Source organism: Trachypithecus francoisi, unplaced genomic scaffold (genome assembly GCF_009764315.1).
Source record: "Trachypithecus francoisi isolate TF-2019V2 unplaced genomic scaffold, Tfra_2.0 Lachesis_group13, whole genome shotgun sequence".
NCBI lineage: Eukaryota > Metazoa > Chordata > Mammalia > Primates > Cercopithecidae > Trachypithecus > Trachypithecus francoisi.
The window spans coordinates 77,853,270-77,875,521 of NW_022681458.1; the positions used below are offsets into that span (position 1 = coordinate 77,853,270).

A 22,252-nucleotide genomic window follows, 5' to 3' on the forward strand; every position below is an offset into this window, starting at 1 on the left:
TGCTGCATCTCAGAGGGTGAGCATGATAATGTCATTACTATTTCAAACAGTCTGGGTTTTTGAGAAGGAAGTTTCTGGGTTGGAATATTGACTGCACCAGCTACTGGTGCTATGTTACTAGTGCAAAGTACTCGATGGCTTTGAGCCCCAGTTTCCTTTTGTGTAAAATGAGATAAACATCTAATTTATGGAGCTGTTGAGGGGATGGAATAGGTAGCGTAAGGCAACCTGGAATTCATTAATGTAAGCTTCTCTCATTACCATAAAACAAATAGTCTTTCTAATTCCAGACACCTACGGGTTTACTCATGCTTTACTGAGAATTCTCAAAATCTCAGTAGTTTTCTATAATGATCGGACTCTTTGCTCCCCACTAACCCCCCAATCTTTGGCTGCGAAGTGCATGGAAGAAGAGGCACGTGGGGAAGGACTGGGGCAAACCCAGCCTCTTGGTGCCCTGGCCTCCTGGCCTCCTAGCCCGGTAGGGACTGTCATGGCGGCCCAGCAACAGCTTAGGTGATCTCAGATGGCAGAGCAGGAAGAATGCAAGGGTATGAGGGTCAGGGCTGCGCAGACCCCTGTCCCGCCTGCGGTCGTCCGGGCAAGCCCAGCGGGAGCGCCCGCTCTGCTGGGTCCCCGCCTCCAGAGGCGCCGGGGCCGCCCAGACCCTGGGCTCAGTCTTGCGCCCCGGTGCCCACCTGGGGAGGCAGCGGTCCTGGCCTCGCGTCCCGGATCGGACGGCGCGGGAGCGATGCCAGCGGCCCCGAGCACCCCGGGCCATGCGCGGGGCAGGCCCGGCGCTCTCGCGCCCTCCCAGCCCCCTCCGCGGCTCGCCCTGCCGCCCGCGGCCCCCACCCACCGGCCGCTCCTCCCCTCTCCCCACCCTCCTCCTCCGCCCCCTCCCCTCCCCCGCCGCCTCGCAGATTGCTCGGCAGCGCGTCTCAGCCGCCGGGGCTCTGAGCGCAGGCTGCGAGGCCACCACACCTGCAGAGCGCTCGGGCTGCCTAGCCGGCACCTCGCCTCCGGCCGCGCCATCCCCTTCTCCCCACGCGCCGAATCTCCCATGACGCCCGAGCCCCCCGGCCGGCGACAATGACCACTTCCCTGCAAGATGGGCAGAGCGCCGCGGGCAGGGCGGCTGCCCGGGATTCGCCGCTGGCCGCCCAGGTGTGCGGCGCTGCCCAGGGGAGGGGCGACGCCCACGACCTGGCGCCGGCCCCCTGGCTGCACGCGGGAGCGCTCCTGTCCCCTCCGGACGGGACCCGCAGCTGTGCTGCAGACAGGTAGGCAACCCTGGAGGGCGCGGGGGAGTGTCCTGGCTGGGCAGCCGGCGACGGGGTGAGGAGGCGGTCCTAGGGGGTGAGCCATGTGCCCAGAGCTGGGCCAAGTTTGTAAAAGTCTCTGAAGACAATCCCCTTTGAGCTGGCTCCTACCGGATCAGCAGGACATTGCGATCTCACAGCGCCTTATAAATAGCATCACCGTTTCATTGAGAGCTCTCATCTCTCTCGCCTCTGCCCATCGGTGTGAAACTAGGAGGTTAGGCTGCAGGTTGATCACCTTCTGTTCCTTCGTGGCCCTGCATTTTCACAAAGTAAACTCTATTTTATTTTATATATTTTAGAAAATTGTAGCATAAATGTATTCACCTCCCACATAGAGTCTTAGAGCGACCCTGCAAAGCATAGATTGACATTTGAGCAGTCTTGCTGTTCAGCAGGAAAGAACAGAGGCTTTAAAGGGTTTCCCAATCTCCATAGCATTCAACACTAAGTGCCTTTCGGGTTGCACATACTTTCGGGGGAAAAAAAGGTTACAACAATACAAAAATCTATAGTCCTTTATATTGATACATTTAAATGTTACTTTTTTTCCTGATTTTCAAAGCACTCCAACTTCAGTGAAGTTAAAATTACTCTCCAGTGGACTATAGATTAGCAAGTTCTATTAATTTACCTCCCCAAAACACTACCTTGCTATTTAATATCTATAAGCACTTGAAAATCAAACAGGCTGTGTGTGGGCAACATTGTGAATGAAATTTGAAGTGAGATGAACCACAGCTGTAATGAATAAATCATAACTTCCCAAAGCGATTAGTAAAATATAAGGACGAATGCACTAAATGCAATTTAGAGACAATATCATGGATGCATAACAATGTCTGACTCCTCAGGATGATGTTTCGATTAGTAATTGTATAGTCTATATCTCTGTTTCAGGAAAATTATCAAACGTGATGGAGTTTCTATGCCTGGTGATTTAAAGGCAAAAGACAGAGAGAAGGAAGGGGGTGGGGGAAGAGAGAGAGAGAGAAAGAGAGAGAGAGAGAGAGAGAGAGAGAGGAACTATAGGAGATTTGTTTGTATCTAATTAACATACTATATTTTGACCCATAGAAAGTACATCACAGACCTTTTCTGTATACTTTATATAATATGAGCTTTGTCACAGAGTGGTACATGTTCGCCTTAGCACACTTTTTAATCCTGACAGCAATTATATTTTACATTCTGTTTTATGTAAATTACATCCTATGTTCTCTTACTGTAGGAGAAAAAAGAAAGATCTTGATGTTCCGGAAATGCCATCTATTCCAAACCCTTTTCCTGAGCTATGCTGTTCTCCATTTACATCTGTGTTGTCAGCAGACCTGTTTCCCAAAGCAAATTCAAGGAAAAAACAGGTATGCATTTTTAAATTTTAAAATTCAAATATCTTAGGAGTTCTGAATCCATACAGTCTTTAAGATTGTTCTGTAATCCACAGTATTAACAAAGGATTAGCATGGGCTCTGTTAAATATCTCTGTTGACTGACATGGTCCTTTGGCATTATTTTCCATTTATGGCCTCATTTTTTTAAGCTGTATAATGGGAATGTTCAAACCTGCCTCCCAGGGTCTTGGGATAGATTAAAACAGAATATATATAAAGTACAGTGGTTGGCAGCAATGATCATTCACGAGATAGGTAGGAGAGATGATCATTTTTAAGCCAGGAATTGGGCAGAGGCTACGGCGGGGTGGGCGGTGGTAGTGGGGTGAGAAGGGGATTGACTGATTCATTTAATACTTTGTTTAATTTTTCACATTTCCAACCCAAGCCAACCTCATTTACTAAAGGAAAGTGATAGAGTGATGCTATGGCAAAAGGTACTTAGAGTTTAGGGTCAACATGTCTTCATTTCAGTAGATTCCTCAGTTTGGAGACTCTGGCTGCAGAAGATAGATGACTTGTAAGTGATTCTTAGAAGACTGAGGACCGTATTTTTATGATTTTCTTTTTTTCAAGTTTCTAGTTTGGGACTGACTTAAGCAAATTAGATTTTAAGGACCAAGCAACTAACAGAAAATACATGATAGCTATACATTTGGAGGGGAAAAAAATGAGTATATCATAGAATAATTCATCTCTTGTCATATACTTTCTTCCAGTTTTGACCCAGCAAAACAAAGAGAAGCCTCACTAAACAAAATGCACCTTGTTCTTACAAGGGTGGAAACAGTAAATTAAAATAGCCAGATGCTTGCAATGGGAGAAGGATAATGAACAGAGAGGACAAGACAGTTGGCCATTTTTCTGCATCTATTGTTCCCTTTTTTATTTCTGCACCTTTATTACCTCTGAGGGTTCAACTGTGTGTGTTTATATTTTTAGGAATGAAGGAAATACCTTAGGAAGCAGATGAATTCTTGATCATATACAACAATGATAGAGACAGTGGGAAATATATTTGATGGAAGCCCTGTGTATATACTTTTTGGGGGAGAGGTCACTCAAGTCACTTGGTACACATGATTTTGGGTAAGGACTGGAGAAAATGGGAGTAAATTTTTCTAGAAGCAGAACTATGTTCTGAATTGGCATCTTTGAAAGGGGAAATAAACCCTTAAGTGTGGGAGACTGTAACTCTGCTTGGGGAGATAAAGAGGAGACTTTCTTGAGACCTTTATTATCAGGGTAAGGTTTAAAGTCAGATCCCAAGGAAAAAAAAAACAGCCCTAGTGAAACTTCCAAGCTCTTTGAGAGTTGACTTTTTGGTTTGGATAGAAAATGGAAATAAGGATAATAGATTTGACTGTGTGCCATGGTAGTGGGGTGGGGGGGAAGAGGCCAGGTGCAGTGGCTCACACCTGTAATCCCAGTAATCCCAGCACTTTGGGAGGCCGAGGTGATGGATCACAAGGTCAGGAGATCGAGACCATCCTGGCCAACATTGTGAAACCCTGTCTTTACTAAAAACACAAAAATTAGCCAGGTGTGGTGGTGCACACCTGTAGTCCCAGCTACTCAGGAGGCTGAGGCAGGAGAATCGCTTGAACCCAGGAGGTGGAGGCTGCAGTGAACTGAGATTGTGCCACAGCACTCCACCCTGGGCGAAAGAGTGAGACTCTGTCCCCTCCCCCCGCCAAAAAGAAATGATTCTGGATTGTCCTTGAGCCAGAGTAAGAAAAGGAAATGTCTGATGATGACATAATGGTCATCTGGAAGAATTTAATAGGTAGTTCCCAAATTACTAAGGGCCTGCTATGTTTCTCACAACATCCTAGGCAGTAAGGCCACTAGCTAAGCAACAATACAATGCAAGATATATTTAAAAGATGGGGCTTTGGGCCGGGCGCGGTGGCTCAAGCCTGTAATCCCAGCACTTTGGGAGGCCGAGACGGGCGGATCACGAGGTCAGGAGATCGAGACCATCCTGGCTAACACGGTGAAACCCCGTCTCTACTAAAAATACAAAAAAAAAACTAGCCGGGCGACGTGGCGGGCGCCTGTAGTCCCAGCTACTCGGAGGCTGAGGCAGGAGAATGGCGTAAACCTGGGAGGCGGAGCTTGCAGTGAGCTGAGATCTGGCCACTGCACTCCAGCCTGGGCGACAGAGCGAGACTCCGCCTCAAAAAAAAAAAAAAAAAAAAAAAAAAAAAAAAAAAAAAAAAAAAGATGGGGCTTTGATCTGGGGTTGTGGTAGGGGGTGGAGCCTGAACCAGACAGGAAGTAAAGGGAAAGAGATCTGGGCTGACTCACTTTAATGCTATGAATGGACACTTGCAGAATACCTGTGTCTAAGAGATTTGTTGATGATGCAGGGTTTGTTTTGAATAGAAAGTGAGAAGAGGTGTTGGTGTGCTTATGTTAGTATAGGGGACAAAAGAGAAAGAGTGGGTGAAGTGCCAGGATTAAGGTAGGATGTGCCCTAAGTGTCGATAGTCATCAGACTAGAGTAAGACGTCTTAGAGATTGATGACGTTTCCTCAGATCAAGTTTAAATTGGAAAATGGCGGGGGTGGGGGGGTGGGGGAAGCAAACTAGAAATGGGGAAAAGGTGATATTGTTATTGACCCCAATAGGTTTCCTGCTGTGGCCTTGTATTCTGTGTCCACAGTGATCTTCTCAGAGAGCACTGTATTCACACACACAGCTGTGCTGTTTCCTGAGTAGACAGTCCCCGCCTGATTTTTAAAGATCAATCCCAGAGGGCTGTCCCCACCTTTGAAGGGCCCTTCTTGCTGATCTCTTCCTTGGCCCAAGGGTTGAGATCTCTAAGAAGACAAGGGTACCCCAAAGTTGAGGAAGAGGGAGGCTGCTTTTTTCTTTCTTTTATGTTTCCTTTTTCCCTCACCTAGACTTTGCATTTAGAACTGATCCTTTTGTTTTAGTTTCTTTGAACACACTCAGGTCTTTGAAATGAGGAAGGTTTTGAGAATAGATGACTATGTAAGTGAGTTCCCCAACTCAGTACCTTTGTGACATATATTACCTTTTTATAAGATGCTGTTTTTGGCCCAGTTTATCTGTAACCTTCAGTTGAGATGATGTAAGTGACTCTGCGATATGTTCTACTGCGTATTACTTATGGTTGAAATATTATAGGAGAAGATGTCTCTTTACTTTATATTTTCTCTCATTTGTCCTGTTTAACCATTCAAGTCATTTTAGTGATTCTTTTCTCCTCATAGAAAAAGTGAAGAAAATAATTGTACTTGTTATTTACAAATCAATGAGCAGAAAATTTGAGTGAATCGAGACTAAAAATGTTAAATTTCATCTGGCCTTTAAAAATCACAGTCAAAAATCATCTTACAAATCATAAATTTTGTTTACTATTTGAGATGCCTACATAATGCATGAGTGGTAAAGTGCATTGAAACCACAAATGGAATATGCTTTATCACTTTTTGCAAATAAAATGTCCCAAAGTGTACAATACTGGAGGCTTTCAGTACTATTGTTTTTAAATGAAAGCTAGAATGAGAGATAATCCATATTCTTTATTCCCTTTCCCTCTTTTTATAATGATGGCCAGATTTCCTAGGCATCTTTCTCTGTGTTTACCAATAAAGCAAATTTAAACTATACCTTCCCTTACATACATGGTCCAGAAAAGTTACTTATTTTAAAAGTGACTTCCATTATGAACTTAATCTCTTTTTTTCTAATTTCTGATTTAGATGTATAAGGAAATCATCTGTTAATAATGAACCCTAAACACCTATTGTTTGAAAAAAAGCAAAGAGTTAGAAATCTTTATTTAGCTCTTGCAGCAGAATCAGTTCTTGTTTTGTTTGTCAAACCCTAGGTAACTTTTGTGTGTGGACGTAGCATGTGTAGTAGCTCTGGTTAATTGCTTCCCAGGACTATGTTGTACAACTAAGAAAGAATAAAGCCTCTGAAGGCTTTAGAGATTTAAAAAATACTATGAAAAACTGTGTCATGAAATGTTTGAGTTGGATGGGATTTTTCAGATCTTCTCTTCCAATGTTCTTCTTTTAGAGATGTGTAATTTGTGTTTAAGGAATGCTGTGTGGCACAGCCAGAACCTGAAATCTGGATTTCTTGAGACTTTGACAGTCCCTTTTTAGGAAGGTACAATTTATAAAGAAAGGGAGGACTGTAAATAAGAGTAGTATAATAATACGTATATACCAGTGTTGTTAGTTACAACTCTCCTCATAACACAAGAACAGGGGAGACAAATGCCGTTGGTTAATATTCCTCTAAAGACCTGGAATTCCTCTTTTTATTTCTTCCCAAAATGTAACTACGTTTTCTCTTCTAGTTTTCTTCTCCATCTTCTCCCTAAAATTGTTCTGAGAAATCTATCAAATATTTGATTTTATTATCAAATGAGATTTCTTAGTATTATTAATAACCAGCTTTTGTATGTAGTTTACAGTCCACAGGATATTATTTCATGGGAACACAAGAAAGTGAGTATGTCACCTGCATTTTGAGATTACGAAAAGAATATGCAAAAACCAGAAGGGATTTGCTCGTGCTTCCACAGTTTAAATAGAGGGAGATCAAAAAGAATATCATGTCTCAATGTGTCCTGTCCCTCACCACACTGTTTCTAGTTTATTCTTTATTAAATTAAGCCTTTTCTTGTATATCTCAGAAAAATAAAAATTTATCTCAAATAGTTAAAAAATTAGTTTTCCATATGCTCTGCCTTTTATTTCTTTTTTCTCTACCGTGTCACGGACTTTCAAAGGATAAGTAGATCTCTGTCCCCAAATTAAAAGGCCTCTTATATCATTCCTTTCTGATGCCAGTAATGATACCAATGTGGACATGCTGAACTTGCATGTGTGGTCCTATAGGAATCTTGTGTGACTGCTACATTAACTGAAATTTCATGTACTTATTTTTCTAGTATACACAGAAGTAAAAGAAGAGAAACCCTATGTACATATTGTAGTTTTTCCAGACTCAGCAATTATCAAGATTTTGCCTCATTTGCTCCATCCATTTCTTTTTTAAAAATTTTATTTTCTTTGCTACAGTATTTTGAAGTAAATCCTGGACACCCCATCATTGCATCTCTATGTAGTTTCATATTCATCTCTGAAAAATGAATTTTCTTTTATAACCCAAATGCCATTATCCCCTGACAGAAATAACAATAATTCCTTGGTATCATCTAAAACCATTCATAATTGAATTTTCTCAGTTGGAATGGCTCATGAAATTCTCAAATTACAAACTGCTTAGCTTTCAAATGTCTGCAAATTAGCTCTTTGGAAGTTTAAATTCATTTTTAGATGGAAACAACATCATAAATTGTATTTAGGCCCTCTGAGCTATTTTACAAAATCCCATTTAATTGGAAACAAAACATATATGCAGAAAGAATAATAGAAACAATACTCTCTCCTATTAGGGTTTCAAACAAATCTATCTTTCCGACGGCAATTTGCAGCTTTTGAATGCTGGCACTTGATGAATATAAGTTTTTGGGAGAAGAATTTGAAAGTATACAGATCTTTGTAGCAGCGTTGAAGCAGCCTTTACAGCTGTGCTTCTCAAAGTGTGGTCATTAAATCACCTTCCTCAGAATCAGCAGGGATGCTTATTAAAAATATGGATACTTGGACCTCTTGCAAAACCCACCGAATAGGAATGTTCTGGGGAAGGTTATAGGAATTTGATTTTTTATATATTTTTTCTCTTTGACATGTATCAGTGCTACTCTTAATCAGTGCTACTCTTATTCTCTGTCATTTTCAAACTGGGGCAATTGGACCTTTCAAAACTGAGGACAATTCTGTTTCATTGACAAAGGTGAGAATGTTACAAATGGCCTTTAGTTTGTATTTTAGCCAGGTATTGATTGTTCAGACAAAACAGAGCCTCAAATGAACCAGCCTGAAAGGTTATGTTGTAGTACCTGAAGGCCAAAAGGTCACTGGTCTCATGAGAGGCTGGAATTGAGAACAAGAAAGTCAGCAAAAATCAAGGCAACCACTTTCTCTATTCTCTCTCTTTTGTTCTCCCACAAACATACCTCATAGTCTCTGCCTCTCCTTGCAAATTCACATCATCTTTGACATTTCTCTGCAGTCTTGCTTGCCCTGATTTCATGTCCACACCTGTGGCTCCAAGTGGCTGCTCCCAAGTTTTCCTCTTATTAGTGATTCAGTACTTGGTAACTGATTGGAAACTGTATCTAGAGAGGTATGTTAGTCCAGTGTGTCCAGCTCCTGTTCAGTCAGATGTGGCTAAAGGGACAGAAGGCCCTGGACCACTGTTCAGTCTGCACGGGTGTGGTAACATGTGAGAAGGAGGTACAGGTTTAGTAGGTATGGCATATGGAGGCAGGGAGGAAACAATGAACAGCTAGTGTCCTAGGGGAAAAAAAAAGATCTCAAACAGGACACAAAAACTAATTCTAGTAATATTTATATGATGTATGATGATCCACCAATTGGTTTATTTGACTTAACGTACCCAGTTCAGAGTGTCCAGTTCCTTTGTCTCAATTCACTTAATGTTTATGAAACATACTTATTGGGCAGTAGTTTCAATTGATGTCACCCTTCAGGGATGCTCAGCTTCCTTGTCCATTGTCCTGAGCTTACATCTTACTGAGGTTCCTTAATTTCTGATGACAGGAGTTACCAACTCAGGATCCTTCCCACCTTATGCTAGTTTCCTTCATTGTAGGAGAAGATAGTTTTCTTTTCCTATTTTAAAACTTAAATCCCCTAGCAGATCTTCTGTTTGTCAAGGTTTTATTTCCAGTTTGAAGATTGCCTCTAATTTTTGGTTAATTTGCAGGGTACGTTTGCAGTCCAAGCTTTATCTACAATATGGGTTTTCTTTTTAACTTTATTGAAATCTCAGCTTCTGGTTTGTTTTTCCCTAGGGGCATATAATATGTTCTGTCAAGAGAAAGAAAATTGGAGTCATCCATGGTTCAATATAAATGTGGATTTTAATTAATATAAAAAAGGTTTCTGCAGTCTTATGGATATTGCTTTGAAAAAATGTCAGCTTATATCAAATAGTAATAAACTCTATTGTATAAGTATATACTTATGTGTATTTCAGTAGTGGTAAGCAGACCTGAGAATTGTCCTTTTGGCATTCCAGATAAAGGTCAGCTCAAGGGAGACCCCAGGAAATGGCCACAAGTCTTTACCAAGACAAGGGAGTAGAAAGAAAGGGTTCAGGATTAATTTAGAAGAGAAATGGCAGGACTCACATAGGGAGAACATCCTTTATTTCTTGTCCTTTTCTTTGGTCTACTCATTTAACATTTTTTCAAAGCCACAGAAAAAATAAACACAAATAGGAGGTTTAATATTCTTAACCAGTTTACAAATGCTTGTATTCCAAAAGATCTTTAATAAATTGGCTGTTTATTCACATACATTTTTCCATAGATGTAATGTTACATGCAGTGGTTAGGTTGTCAGGCCAAAGCCTTAAAATCCATAATGGCTCCAAAGTATTGTACTCTTACAACATTGCTTGCACCGTTTTTAAAATTGCTTCTGTGGAAAGATGTGAGTCAATATGATGTAATTGAAAGATATTGGAACAGGAACCAGCAAACCTAGTTTTTAATACGGTCCTACTGCAGATGAGGGGTGTCATATCAGCCCATTGCTCACCCACTGTGTGCCTGAGAGCTCTACGATTTTATTGGATTCCTAAAGCAAGTGATTCCTAGAGCATGGCTCCAGAAGCAGTAATGACTCCTGTGCAGTGGATATAGGAGTCGCGGAAAGCAGGGTTTCTTCTGTTCCACTAGCCCTAGAAGCTCCCTCTCTGCCTCTGTTCAGGTATTCCCGTATAGTGACCACAGTTTTTTGTGATAAAGAGTATGTTTGGGGTGCCATAGGACAAAGAGCACAGGAGTCACATTCATAGAAATAATTGGGGCAGAAGGGTCTGGTTAAAGTAGAAACTGCATCAAAGTCAAAGTTCAAATATTAGACGAAGAATCAGAAAAGGAATCACATCTGGTAGGAGCCAGCTTGAGTGGTGAAGTGAAAGTACAGGGCCAAGTATCTAAACTTAGAAATAAGGATATGAGATAAGATGTGACCACTTGAGACCGGCATAGGTGCAATACACATTTGACTCTGCCTGGCTTAATAGGTATGGGGTGGTCGTAACCTCCGAGTTCTCTAAATTTATCTTGCTCCACCCTCAAATCATCTATTTGATTACTGAAGCCAAAAATTCAAGGAGTCCTCTATTTCTGTTCTTGTTAAGAACTGCTACATTTTTCATCAAAGTAGGCTTGAATCTATATACATCTCCCCACCTCTTGCTGCTATCATCCTAATTTAACCATTGTCTTGTCACCTACAGGAGCCCCATAAATGGCCTCCTTTCTTCTTTGTTAGCTTATCTTGGTTCATTCTACATACACTTGTTATAGGGAATTTTCAGAAATGTAAATCACAGCATGTCATTTCCTGGTTTAAAACATTTTAATACCTTACAATGAAATCCACATTTCTTACTTTGACTGACAGTACTCTCCATGGTTTTGTCCCTGGCTACCTCTTAAACCTCATGTACATTCTACCCTTTGTTCGTTAGACTCCAGCCACAGCCCTATCTATTTGTGAACTCAGCAAACTTTCTTTTCTATCTCAAAGACTCTATCTTGGTTGTTGTCTGAGTCTGGAACCTCTTTTCCTGGCTCTTGACATACCTGATTCCTCTTTTTTCTTTTTTCTTTTTTTTTGAGATGGAGTCTCGCTCTGTGGTCCAGGCTGGAGTGCAGTGGCCCGATCTCAGCTCACTGCAAGCTCCGCCTCCCGGGTTCACGCCATTCTCCTGCCTCAGTCTCCCGAGTAGCTGGGACTACAGGCGCCCGCCACCTCGCCCGGCTAGTTTTTTGTATTTTTTAGTAGAGACAGGGTTTTGCTGTGTTAGCCAGGATGGTCTCAATCTCCTGACCTCGTGATCTGCCCCTTTCAGCCTCCCAAAGTGCTGGGATTACAGGCTTGAGCCACCGTGCCCGGCGATTCCTCTTTTTTCTCTAGATTTCAGTATAAGGTCATCTAATCAAGGAGATTTTATTTTGACCAGCCTAAATGTAGCCTGTTTGTTTTTTTTAAAATTTTTTTTCCCATCACATTTCTCAGTTTGTTTCCTTGGTTGCACTTACCATAATCCGAATTGTCTCATTTATCTATTTGGTGTAGTTGTTTTATTCTTTTTCCCTCTATGTGAGTTATCTTGGTTTTATTGTTCTTGGGTTCTTTCATGGAAAGAATGAATGAGTAAATGGATTACTGAAGATCCATAGTTAAAACTAATTTTATCAAATTATATTTTGACATATTCTAATCATGATCAGTCATCTTCATTAAATTAGAATAAAATTAAATTTGATTAAGAGATTCTATTTACCAAAATAAATTTTATTTTTATTTTTTAAAAATTTTTTCTTGACAATTATTTCTTTGTAATGCAAAAATAAAATTAAATCTAGATCCTGGACTAGTTGGATTTTAAAAGTACGTATCTTTTGCTTTCATTTAACACACATGAAAATTTGATCATGTGTAATCAAGATATTTCTGATTGTATAGATTATTTTTAATATAATTATAAGTGAGTGCTCAGTGAACTACTATACTTTCTCTAAGTTTACTGCATGTTCATAAGATCCACAGCTTTAGAAAAGATTAAGTGGAGATATCAGTTAGGTTTATAGTATGAGTCTCTCAGAGCAAGAGGTATATGCTAGCAAATGTTTTAATTATTAAGAGTTAATGTCAGTGGTGAATTATTTAGGTCAGTGTTCATCACATGGAAGTGGGGAGACATATACCCTTTGAAAATACAGGAAGATTTTCCAAGGGTTGTCCAAACATAGATTTAAGAGAACCAGTTTTCACTTCCTGAGAACCCACCTATGCTCCCGGTAACCTGCTCACGGTGCATTACCCTGGGGCATGTTAACCTCCAGGGCATCACACAGAGGGAAGGCTTCCTTGAATGGTTAATCAAAATATCACAAATAAGGAGTTCCTTTTTAATGCCTTAAGCCTCTTTCTGTTAAGGGTGAATCATGGTAGAAATGAGGATTTTGACCAGTGTTGAAATATTTTGAATTCAGATAGATGATGGTGTGATGTGAGTAATCATAATTTTCATTTTTCAGTTTTTGACTTCAGTTCTTCCATGTCCTGACTGTTGTCAAAGAATATATAATAACCCTTGAGGGAGAACTTCTTAAGAGCAAAGCAAGGAGCGCATTAGTGAGAAATATTGATTGCTGAAATGGCCTTTTGTCATGTGTTTAAATATATCATCTGTTATTCTCGATACATATTTATAGGATGCTGAAAGAAATCCTATAAGTGCACTGAATTTATGTAATTTATATACGAAATACATATTTGTAAATGCAAATAAATCCTATAAAAGCTGAAAGAAAATGCACCTACAAACACCTGATATGATATAAGTTAGTGCTGCCGGTGAGGTTACCTGGGAATAGACTTGGAGCACAGGTTTGCCTGCAGGAAGTTTGCTGGGGAGAGCTTGTGGAAACAATACTTGTAGGAATGGACACAGGAAGAAGCTGGGCTGCAGCACAGCCACAGCAAATGTCCAGTTGATCCCATAGGAGAACTCTGGAGCTGGATTGGCCCTACAGAATTGTTCAGAATTAGGGCATAGGTGCTGGGCTGTGTAGGAAATGTCAGCACTTGGGCATGGCAGCTTTCTTTAGCATAGTGCAATGGCAGTCAAGGAGGCCTTAGCCACAGGTCTTAGTGGTTGATACTCTAACAGTGAGTGCTTCAGTCTTAAAGGGGGTTGGTTTGGATGGTGTGCCACAGCATCTGCCATAGTTAGCAACTAATTTTTTCAAGATAAATTAGTTAAAACTCAAGAATAAAATATGTACATGATTTCTTTCAAATTTTGTGTGTGTTATTCAATATTGTACTTAAATCTATTTTAGTAAATCATATGATAAACTGTTTATTCCAATTCCAGTCAATTCCCATCCTATTTTATCATAAAATATTTTAATATTTTCTAATGCCTAAAAAATGGTATGCTAGCTAGCTACTGGACTAATTTTTTTAATGTGTATATACCATTTGCGTTCCTGAAAAACATAAGAAAATTTTATCATGGTGACTACTACATTTAATGGAACTATTTCTGATTTTATACTTGGTTTTTATTTAGTTATATCCAAAAGCTGAAACCCAGTGGTGAAAATGTACAGTAACACAATTGCCAAAGGAATTCTATGTACTTGCTAGCACTTCATCATACTCCCCAGAACTCTTAGCTCTGTATTAATTTAACTTTTCTCTTTTTTTTTTTTTTCCATTTGTCCAAGGCATGAACCTGGTTTGCCTAAAATTTTGCCTAAAATTAACACATTTTCCGAGTGTATTAGTTTGAACAAAGTACATTTAAGTTGAAGAGTAGAAAATCATTAATGGCTAATGGTAAAACTTTGTTGATGGTAAAGCTTTGTTGAAACTATTCAGAAATTGATAAAATGAATGAATCTGGGTGACAAATCTTTATCAAGTCAGATGGTTTCTAATTTGTCATTTGCAGTTGTATTATACGAGGTCCTTAACTGATTTGCTGGTTAACAGATTATTAAAGATTATTTTAGCTCTGATGGAGTTCAAAGATTTGCATTGCCTTCCACCACCTCTGTGCTCCCTCTTCTCCCTCACTCAGTTTAATTTTTCTAACTAGCATTTATTATTATCTGACATGTGTTACATTCACATATATATGCATTCATCTACTGTCTTTCCCCAGTAGAACATAAGCTCTGCGAAGACAGGAACTATTTTTTAATTGAGTAAGTTTTATTTATTCAATCTCTAGCGTGTAGAATAATGCCTGGCACTTCACAGGTCCTCAGTAAATTTTTGCTGAATGAAAGAATAAATAAATGGAGAAATCAATGGATAAGGAGCAGGGAAGTCATTGTTATTAAGGGAGAGAATATTTGGAAACGTACTAATATTTTAATATAAATGATAATGAATGTGCAAAGAAACTTTGAAAAGTGAAATTTAGTTCATTTTCCAGGAAGAGTCTGATATTGCTAGATGTTAAAAAAGAGCCTGGTGAGGATAAACGTTTGAGTATTGATTTACCACTATAAGCACATTCTAAATTTGGATTACCGTTGGTCAGAATGGGTTCTGTTTTTTGTCTCTTTGGTTCCCTTGTAAGCATTTTCAGTCTTAGCAGCACATGTATGCCAGTGAAAAAGCATGCATACTTTATGGGGCTGAGTCCAGTAAAAGCTTTTCAATCAACCCACATTCACAGTGGAAGATTACTTTCATTCCTGGGAAGGGTGACATGTGTGTGTGAAACACAGTATTCAGATGAAAGGGCTACTTTGGTGTTATTTAACTGTGTATTGGCAAGACTCTAGCCAGTATCTAGTTTCTCTTTAGAGCTATTTTGCATTATATTACAGTACTCTTACTGTGCCGTGCCAAGGAAATTAAGATCAGCTGGAACACTCTGTAGGTCATTGGCTTGGAATCTTAGGGCACTGGGAACTTGATGTTTTGTTTTAATGACCTCATTTAGGCCAAACCTGCCTTTGTCCCACAAGTGTAAGGGGCCCTTTACGACACCATGCCTGCACCTTGGGAAAGATACGGGAGAGGTTCAGAGAAAAATGACTAAATATTTAAAGGTATTGGGTCAACCTCCATGTATAGAGTACTTTATAAATTAATTGACTCTTTAGTCAAGAAAGATAACGAGGAGTCCTAATAAAAGTCTCTTCAATACAGATTTAGCCGCCAAGTTCCATGATATCTGAAACATACTTTTTTTTTTTTTTTTTTTTTTTGAGACAGAGTCTGCCTCTGTCGCCCAGGCTGGAGTGCAGTGGCCGGATCTCAGCTCACTGCAAGCTCCGCCTCCCGGGTTTACGCCATTCTCCTGCCTCAGCCTCCCGAGTAGCTGGGACTACAGGCGCCTGACACCACGCCTGGCTAGTTTTTTGTATTTTTAGTGGAGACGGGGTTTCACCGTGTTAACCAGGATGGTCTCATCTCCTGACCTCGTGATCCGCCCGTCTCGGCCTCCTAAAGTGCTGGGATTACAGGCTTGAGCCACCGTGCCTGGCCGGAAACATACTTTTAAAGTTGAAGGATGTAATTTTAAGAAAAATGGAAAGAAGAAATGATTACAAGTCACGTAGGGGTTTGTGGGTATTGTGTTGTGGCAAATGATTTCTAAAAGGAATTTCTAGGGGCAATCACTCTTGTGGAACGATGAACCTCCTCCATATTTCTCCAAGTGGGAGTATAAGATGCATATATGCATATGGGATGTGTGGGGATTGTGGGAGGGCCATATGGGAAGTTGCATGATAAACATGGAACACCTTTTTGGAACATTAACTTTAATTGAAAATATGGGAAAAACATTCTTATATTAAAATAAACATTCCTGTACTTATGAGTAGAATACATAATGTGCATGAATTTTTAAGAACAAATTATATACCTCAGATATTCTTACCCTGAGATGGCAAAAACTGTACAATTACTTTCTTTTGCATATTGGGTATTTCTGGTGGAAACATTTGAGAAGTGCTAGTGTAGTTTTCATTTCTGTGGGAAGTGGCTCCTTGTAACTCTCATGAGGGTTGGTTATCTCTTTCTTCTCTAGCCATAGTCCTTTCTAGAACTTCCTGATTTTATTGGCATCTATATCACTACTATTAAACATACTGGATTTTAAATATTTGAACTGTTGTCCTACTGTACTTTTTTGCAGTGTAGCAGGAAATAGCTCTCAACTAAAGTCTCTGAAGACCACCTTATTCCCGAAGACCTACTTTTTAGTCTTTATGTTGATGTCTCAGCAGTTTTAGACATTTTGACTGCTTTTTCCTTCTTGAAATACTTTCTTGACTTCTGCCTCTTAAAGGTTCTGTTGTAGGATCTGAGTGTTGGTATTCCTTAGGGTTTTGTCCTAGAACTTCTTGTTTTCATTTTACTGCCAGGATGATCTCATCTACTTCCACGGCCTCAATTGCATTTGTGCGTGTAAGTCTAGGCTAGATCTGTATACTGGGCTGCCTGCTGGATATCTTCATTTATACAGCCCGTAGACATCTCAAACTCATCAGGTTCCAAAACAAGTGAATACTTTTCCTCTTAAACTTGCTTCTTCTCCCATATTTTCCTTCCCTGGAAATAGAATATATTCTGCCTGTACTATAAAATACTATATCTTAGTTCATCTTTGGCTCCTCTTTATTTCTCTCTCCTCATCCAGTTGGGTACCAAGTCCTTTGGGAAGAACAACTCTTGGGTTTATCCACTTTTCAAAACTTCTCTGCTATTGCAACAGCTCAGGTCAGATCATCTCTTACATAATTACTTTGAGACTCCCTTCACTGATTCTCTATTTTTAGTAGTTTTCTACTTCTAGAGGTGTTGTATGCTTACACATGTTTATTAAGGAGGTAAAATTCATTAAGCATAGCATTAGCCATTCTCAAATCTACAATTTACTGGCATTTACAATTTACCTGGTATTTACAATTTACTGACGTAAGTGCATCCACAGTGTTGTATCACCATCTCCTTTGTCTAGTTTCAAAACATTTTCATTGTCCCCAAAGAAAATTCTATACCCATTGAATAGACATTCCCCGTTCTCTTCTCCCTCTTGGCCCCTCATAACCACAGATCTGCATTCTGTTTGTATGGATTTACCTATTATGGATATTTCATTAAAATGGAATCACATAGTATGTGACCTTTTGCATCTGATTTCTTTCACTTAGCCTGTTTTGGAAATTTATCCATGTTGTTGCATGTAATGCTAAGATTCTCACATGAAGTAATTCCAAACAGTTAGGGAACTAACCTTTTTTTCTTTTTTGAAGAAAGAAGAGATTGTTCATACATGATTCCTTCCTCTTTGTGTCTTTGTTCTCAATCCCATTTTATTTCCCCTTTTTCCTGCTGTGAGGAAACCACTGTTCTGAGGTTGGTGAGTATCCTTTCTTTCCATGTTTTTATGCCTTTACACATATAATACTATAATGTGTCCTAATGATTTATTTAAAAATATATTGTATGTCTATCTCTGCAACTTATTTTCATTTGACATTTTTGATTAATCCATATGAATAAATATAAATCACTTATTTTAATTTTATTTCATTGTATGCATGTACCATAATTTTTTGTTTACCCATTGAAGAAAACTGAGAATTTCTCCATTTCCATCATTAAAAACTACACTATAATATACATCTTTGTGCCTGTGTGCAAGGGTTTCTCTATTGTATGTATTTAGAGGTAGAATTGCTTGGCTGTAGACAGGTGCATGTTCAGTTTTACTAGGTATTGCCAAATTGCTCTCCAAAGTGGTTGTGCCCACCAGCACTATATGCGTCTCCATTTCCACACTTTCTCGTCAACAGCTGGTATTTTCAGAATTTAAAGTTTTTGCCAATGTGGTGAGTGTAATGAAATTTAATTACTGTGTTCATTTGCATTACCTTGATTATTTGTAAGGTTGAGCATCTTTTTATTTGCTTCTGTCCATTCTTATTTCTTCTTTGTGGATTACCTGTATTATTCTATCGCATTGTTTGTGTTTTTTAAAATGACTTGTAAGAATCCTTTATATGGTATTGATAGCTATCTTTTTGCAATTGTAAACATTGCAATTATCTTCTCTCAGTAATTGTGACTTGCTTTAACTTTGTTTATGGTGTTTCTTATGATACAGAATATTTTTGTTTTAATTTAGTTAAATCTAGTTTTGTACTTTTGTGTGTCTTATTTAAGGATTTTTTTCCCTCTCTGTCATGAATATGTTTTCATCTAGTCATTTTTTTTTTTTTTTTTTTTTGAGGTAGTGTCTCACTCTGTCGCCCAGGCTAGAGTGCAGTGGCTCTATCTCAGCTCACTGCAGCCTCTGCCTCTGGGTTCAAGTGATTCTCCTGCCTCAGACTCCCAAGTAGCTGGAATTACAGATGCCTGCCACCACACCCAACTAATTTTTGTGTTTTTAGCAGAGATGGGGTTTCCCTGTGTTGGCCGGGCTGGTCTCAAACTCTTGACCTCAGGTGATCCTCCTGCCTCAGCCTCCTAAAGTGCTGGGATTACTGGTGTGAGCCACCACACCTGGCCTTGTGTAGTCGTTTTTATGTTTTACTTTTCACACTTGGGTTTTTGACACAGCACGATTTATTTTTTTCTGATAGGAATTTGATTTTTTATCAAATGACCATCCATTCATACTAACAGCACTTATTAATCATCTTTTCTTTTCCCAAAGCTGTTTAACATTTTTTTGATCATGTATTAAGTTACCCTTTTCATAGGTGGAGGCAATAATGTTAAGTGGCTAATCAAATTATCTTACTCCTAAAACCATTCCATGGATCCCCCTCACTCTTCAGATACTGATTTAAATGGGACCCTGAGGTACTATGCAGCTGGACCACCTCTCTATTCATGCCTCTAACCCTTTCCTTCTTATATTCCGTGCTTTGACCACAGTTAATTTTTTTTTCTTTTTAGTTTTATACAATGTCTTTCTTACTTGACTCTGATCTTTACATGAGATAGATGTTCAGTCTTCCTGAATATCTCTTTTCCTTAATCTTTAAATAGCTAGCTTCAAATAATATATCTTTGAAGACTCAGCTGTGAGAATTTTCTCTTCCTGTACCAGATATTTGTTAGGTCCCTGCTTAGGGATAATATACCAGGTCAATTACATTGCATTATCAGTGTTCCACAATCCAGGGATCTCTGGGGGCAATAGGGACCAGTTGGCTTGGATTCTGGATTCTAGCCTTGTGCCGGGCACATACTAAGTCTTCTGTATATACTTGCTGAATGAACAGAAGTTTCAGATAACATTCCCACCTAGAGTAGGATTTGTTTTTAAAATATTTGGTAGATGATCATCCATATCATCTCCTCTTGAGCATTTTCAATGATAGTGAGCTCATTAGCTTATAATCAATAAAATCCCCTTATAATGCTTTCTTATGAAGTACATGTAAACCAAGTTTGTCTGTAATTGTAAGGAAAAAATAATTGCACATTGTTTTCAGGATACTGCCTCCATCCCTATGTAAATCTCAATTTTGGCCTATTATTCCAGCATGTCAAGATATTATTGAATTTTGTTAATTTCAATCATCATCTCTCTCAGGACTTCCTTATATGTTCATAGGTATAGAAGATGTTAGCATCTTCATTCAAGAGTTAAAAGAAAGACTATATTACTTGATTAAAATTACAGAGATAGCAAGTGGCACAGGCAAGGTACGAATTCAGACTGCCATATATTATGCTGTTTGCAGACTCCTAATCATCCTTCCCTCCCCTCCCCTCCCCTCCCCTCCCTTCCTTCCTTTTTTTTTTTTAATTTTAAAATACATTTGGAGACACACAAAAAGTATTTTGTTTTATAAGTAGACCAGGCCTATACTATGGATAATATTGCAGAGTAGAATTCCAGAGGTGGGCGTCGCTGATACATTACTCTTACATAGTATAACCAGTGTGCCTGAGGGAGCAGAACCGGTTTTAGATTTATATAAAGTTTCCTTTCACTCAACATTAACTTGGACTTGATTAGTTTATTTCTAGATGTGTAAAATTATAGTAATTTAAATATAAAAATATTTTTTACTTCTTTGGGAAAAACAGTTCTTCAAAACTATTAAGATTGTGTCCTGAATTGTTAAGGTCTGCAGTTATAAAGCAGTGTGATTTATTTTCTCTTTCACTGGTTTATAAGGGTGCATATATCATACCTTTATATTAATGATGACACAGTTTCTAAGATAATTTCAAATATGTTGTTATTTTTATTCTTCTAATATCTGAATGTAATAAATGGAATCCTTAGTTTTATCCTAGTTTTGCAGATAGAAAAACATAGGGTCAAAGATCAAGGGTTACATATACAGATTATGCCTGAGAGAGCCAGGACTTGAATCCAGATTTTCAGATTTCAATCCCAGCCCTGCATACCTAATACAGAATTCATAAGTAAAATTCTATTTAGAAACTACGTTCAAAATACCTTCTCTGTGCTTTCAATATTGTAGATGTTTATGCTTTTATGAAATACCAAAAATCCTTTTTATTATTGTTTCAGAAAATGTCAGAAATTACTGATATTATTATTATTAATTTGTAAGATATTTGAATGACTTTCAGAAACTGCTAGGGAAACTGGATCATTCTAAGATCAGGATGTATTCATACTGAAAGAGCTTAGCTGTACTCTGGAGTGTTAAAATTAATTTTCATTGACAGATCCTTGTCTGGGATTTAACTGAGATTTAAGTCAGTAAAAATTCTGCCCTGTGGCCTAGAGAACAATTGGACAAAGTAGATGAAGTGGAGAGGAATGTATTTTCTCAACCTTTTTTTTTTCCATTGGAAAGAACCCAGGTCACTTGCAGAGATGGTAGAGATTTGGCAATGGACCGGTCCTGCTGTTATGTGGTCACTATTAGCAAGTCAAATACTCATCATTATAATAAATGTGGGACTATAAATATCAGTGCAGAGAATACTAGGTTTTAAAAGCGTGTAATAAAAAATGATTTAAGTATTTAGAGATTGAGTTAAATTTCATTTAAAAAAGAAATTAATAATTCTTTATTTTACTTGTCAATATAATTATCCTTCAATCTTAGAAAAGTTGTTTTACATGTAATGCTTTAGGCTGGCAATTCTCAAACCCCAGTGGACATATTACATGCCTAGAGTATTTGATATAAGTGCAGATCCCTGGGTCTTATCCTTGGACAGTCTGTTTCCATAGGCTGAGACATTAGAACCTTTAACAAGCACCTGCCAGGAGATTCTTATAATTCTGGTGCAGCTTGACTCTATACCACTTTTGAAGAAACCCCGATATAATCTGATTGAATCAGAGTTCGAAATAATGACATTTCTCCTACAGAAGGATTGGTCAATCGGTCATCAATACAGGAAGAGCTATTCCTGATACATCTACATGCTTTATATATATGAGGTTCTATACTTTTTTAAAGGGTCACTGTTTTCTACGTCTGTTTGCTTCATCTTAAAGGTATTAGAAATTGCTTGAATTTTAAATTGCATTGCTTTTAAAATTAAGTGTATTTACTGTTTAACCGACAACCTCTATGGCAATGTGAATTGTCCTTTCTCCATGACTCCTAAAGTGGTTGTTGAAGTGGATCACACATGGGGGCGCTGTTTAAATATGTTATGTCTGTGGGTAGTTCCAAATCCATACAGCAGAGGGCGCAAGCTTTAAGTGACACAAGGAACCTGTGACCTGATTGTTTTAGTTTGAATTATTCTAGATTGCATTATGAATTTAATTTAGACTATTAAAGAAATATGACTTGCTGAAACTTATTTAAGTAAAGATCATGTGAAGTTTTTATAAGTTAATAATTTAGACATGTATTCAAGTCATTCTGGTTTCTTTGTGTTT

General features: G+C 38.8%; 1 protein-coding gene across 3 annotated transcripts in view; it reads left to right on the top strand.

Annotated features, from left to right (window-relative positions):
* Positions 1-558: 558 nt before the first annotated feature.
* The window catches only part of GRB14 (growth factor receptor bound protein 14), a 131,859-nt gene continuing 110,165 nt past the window's right edge, over positions 559-22,252 (top strand). For 2 of the 3 annotated variants that reach the window (XM_033231281.1, XM_033231283.1), the window contains exons 1-2: positions 894-1,283; positions 2,554-2,686. In XM_033231281.1, the coding sequence (XP_033087172.1) occupies positions 1,093-1,283; positions 2,554-2,686 (324 nt within the window). In that variant the 5' untranslated portion in view covers positions 894-1,092. Of the gene's footprint in view, positions 1,284-2,553; positions 2,687-22,252 lie in introns of all 3 variants that reach the window. The other variant, XM_033231282.1, reaches the window with a different exon arrangement.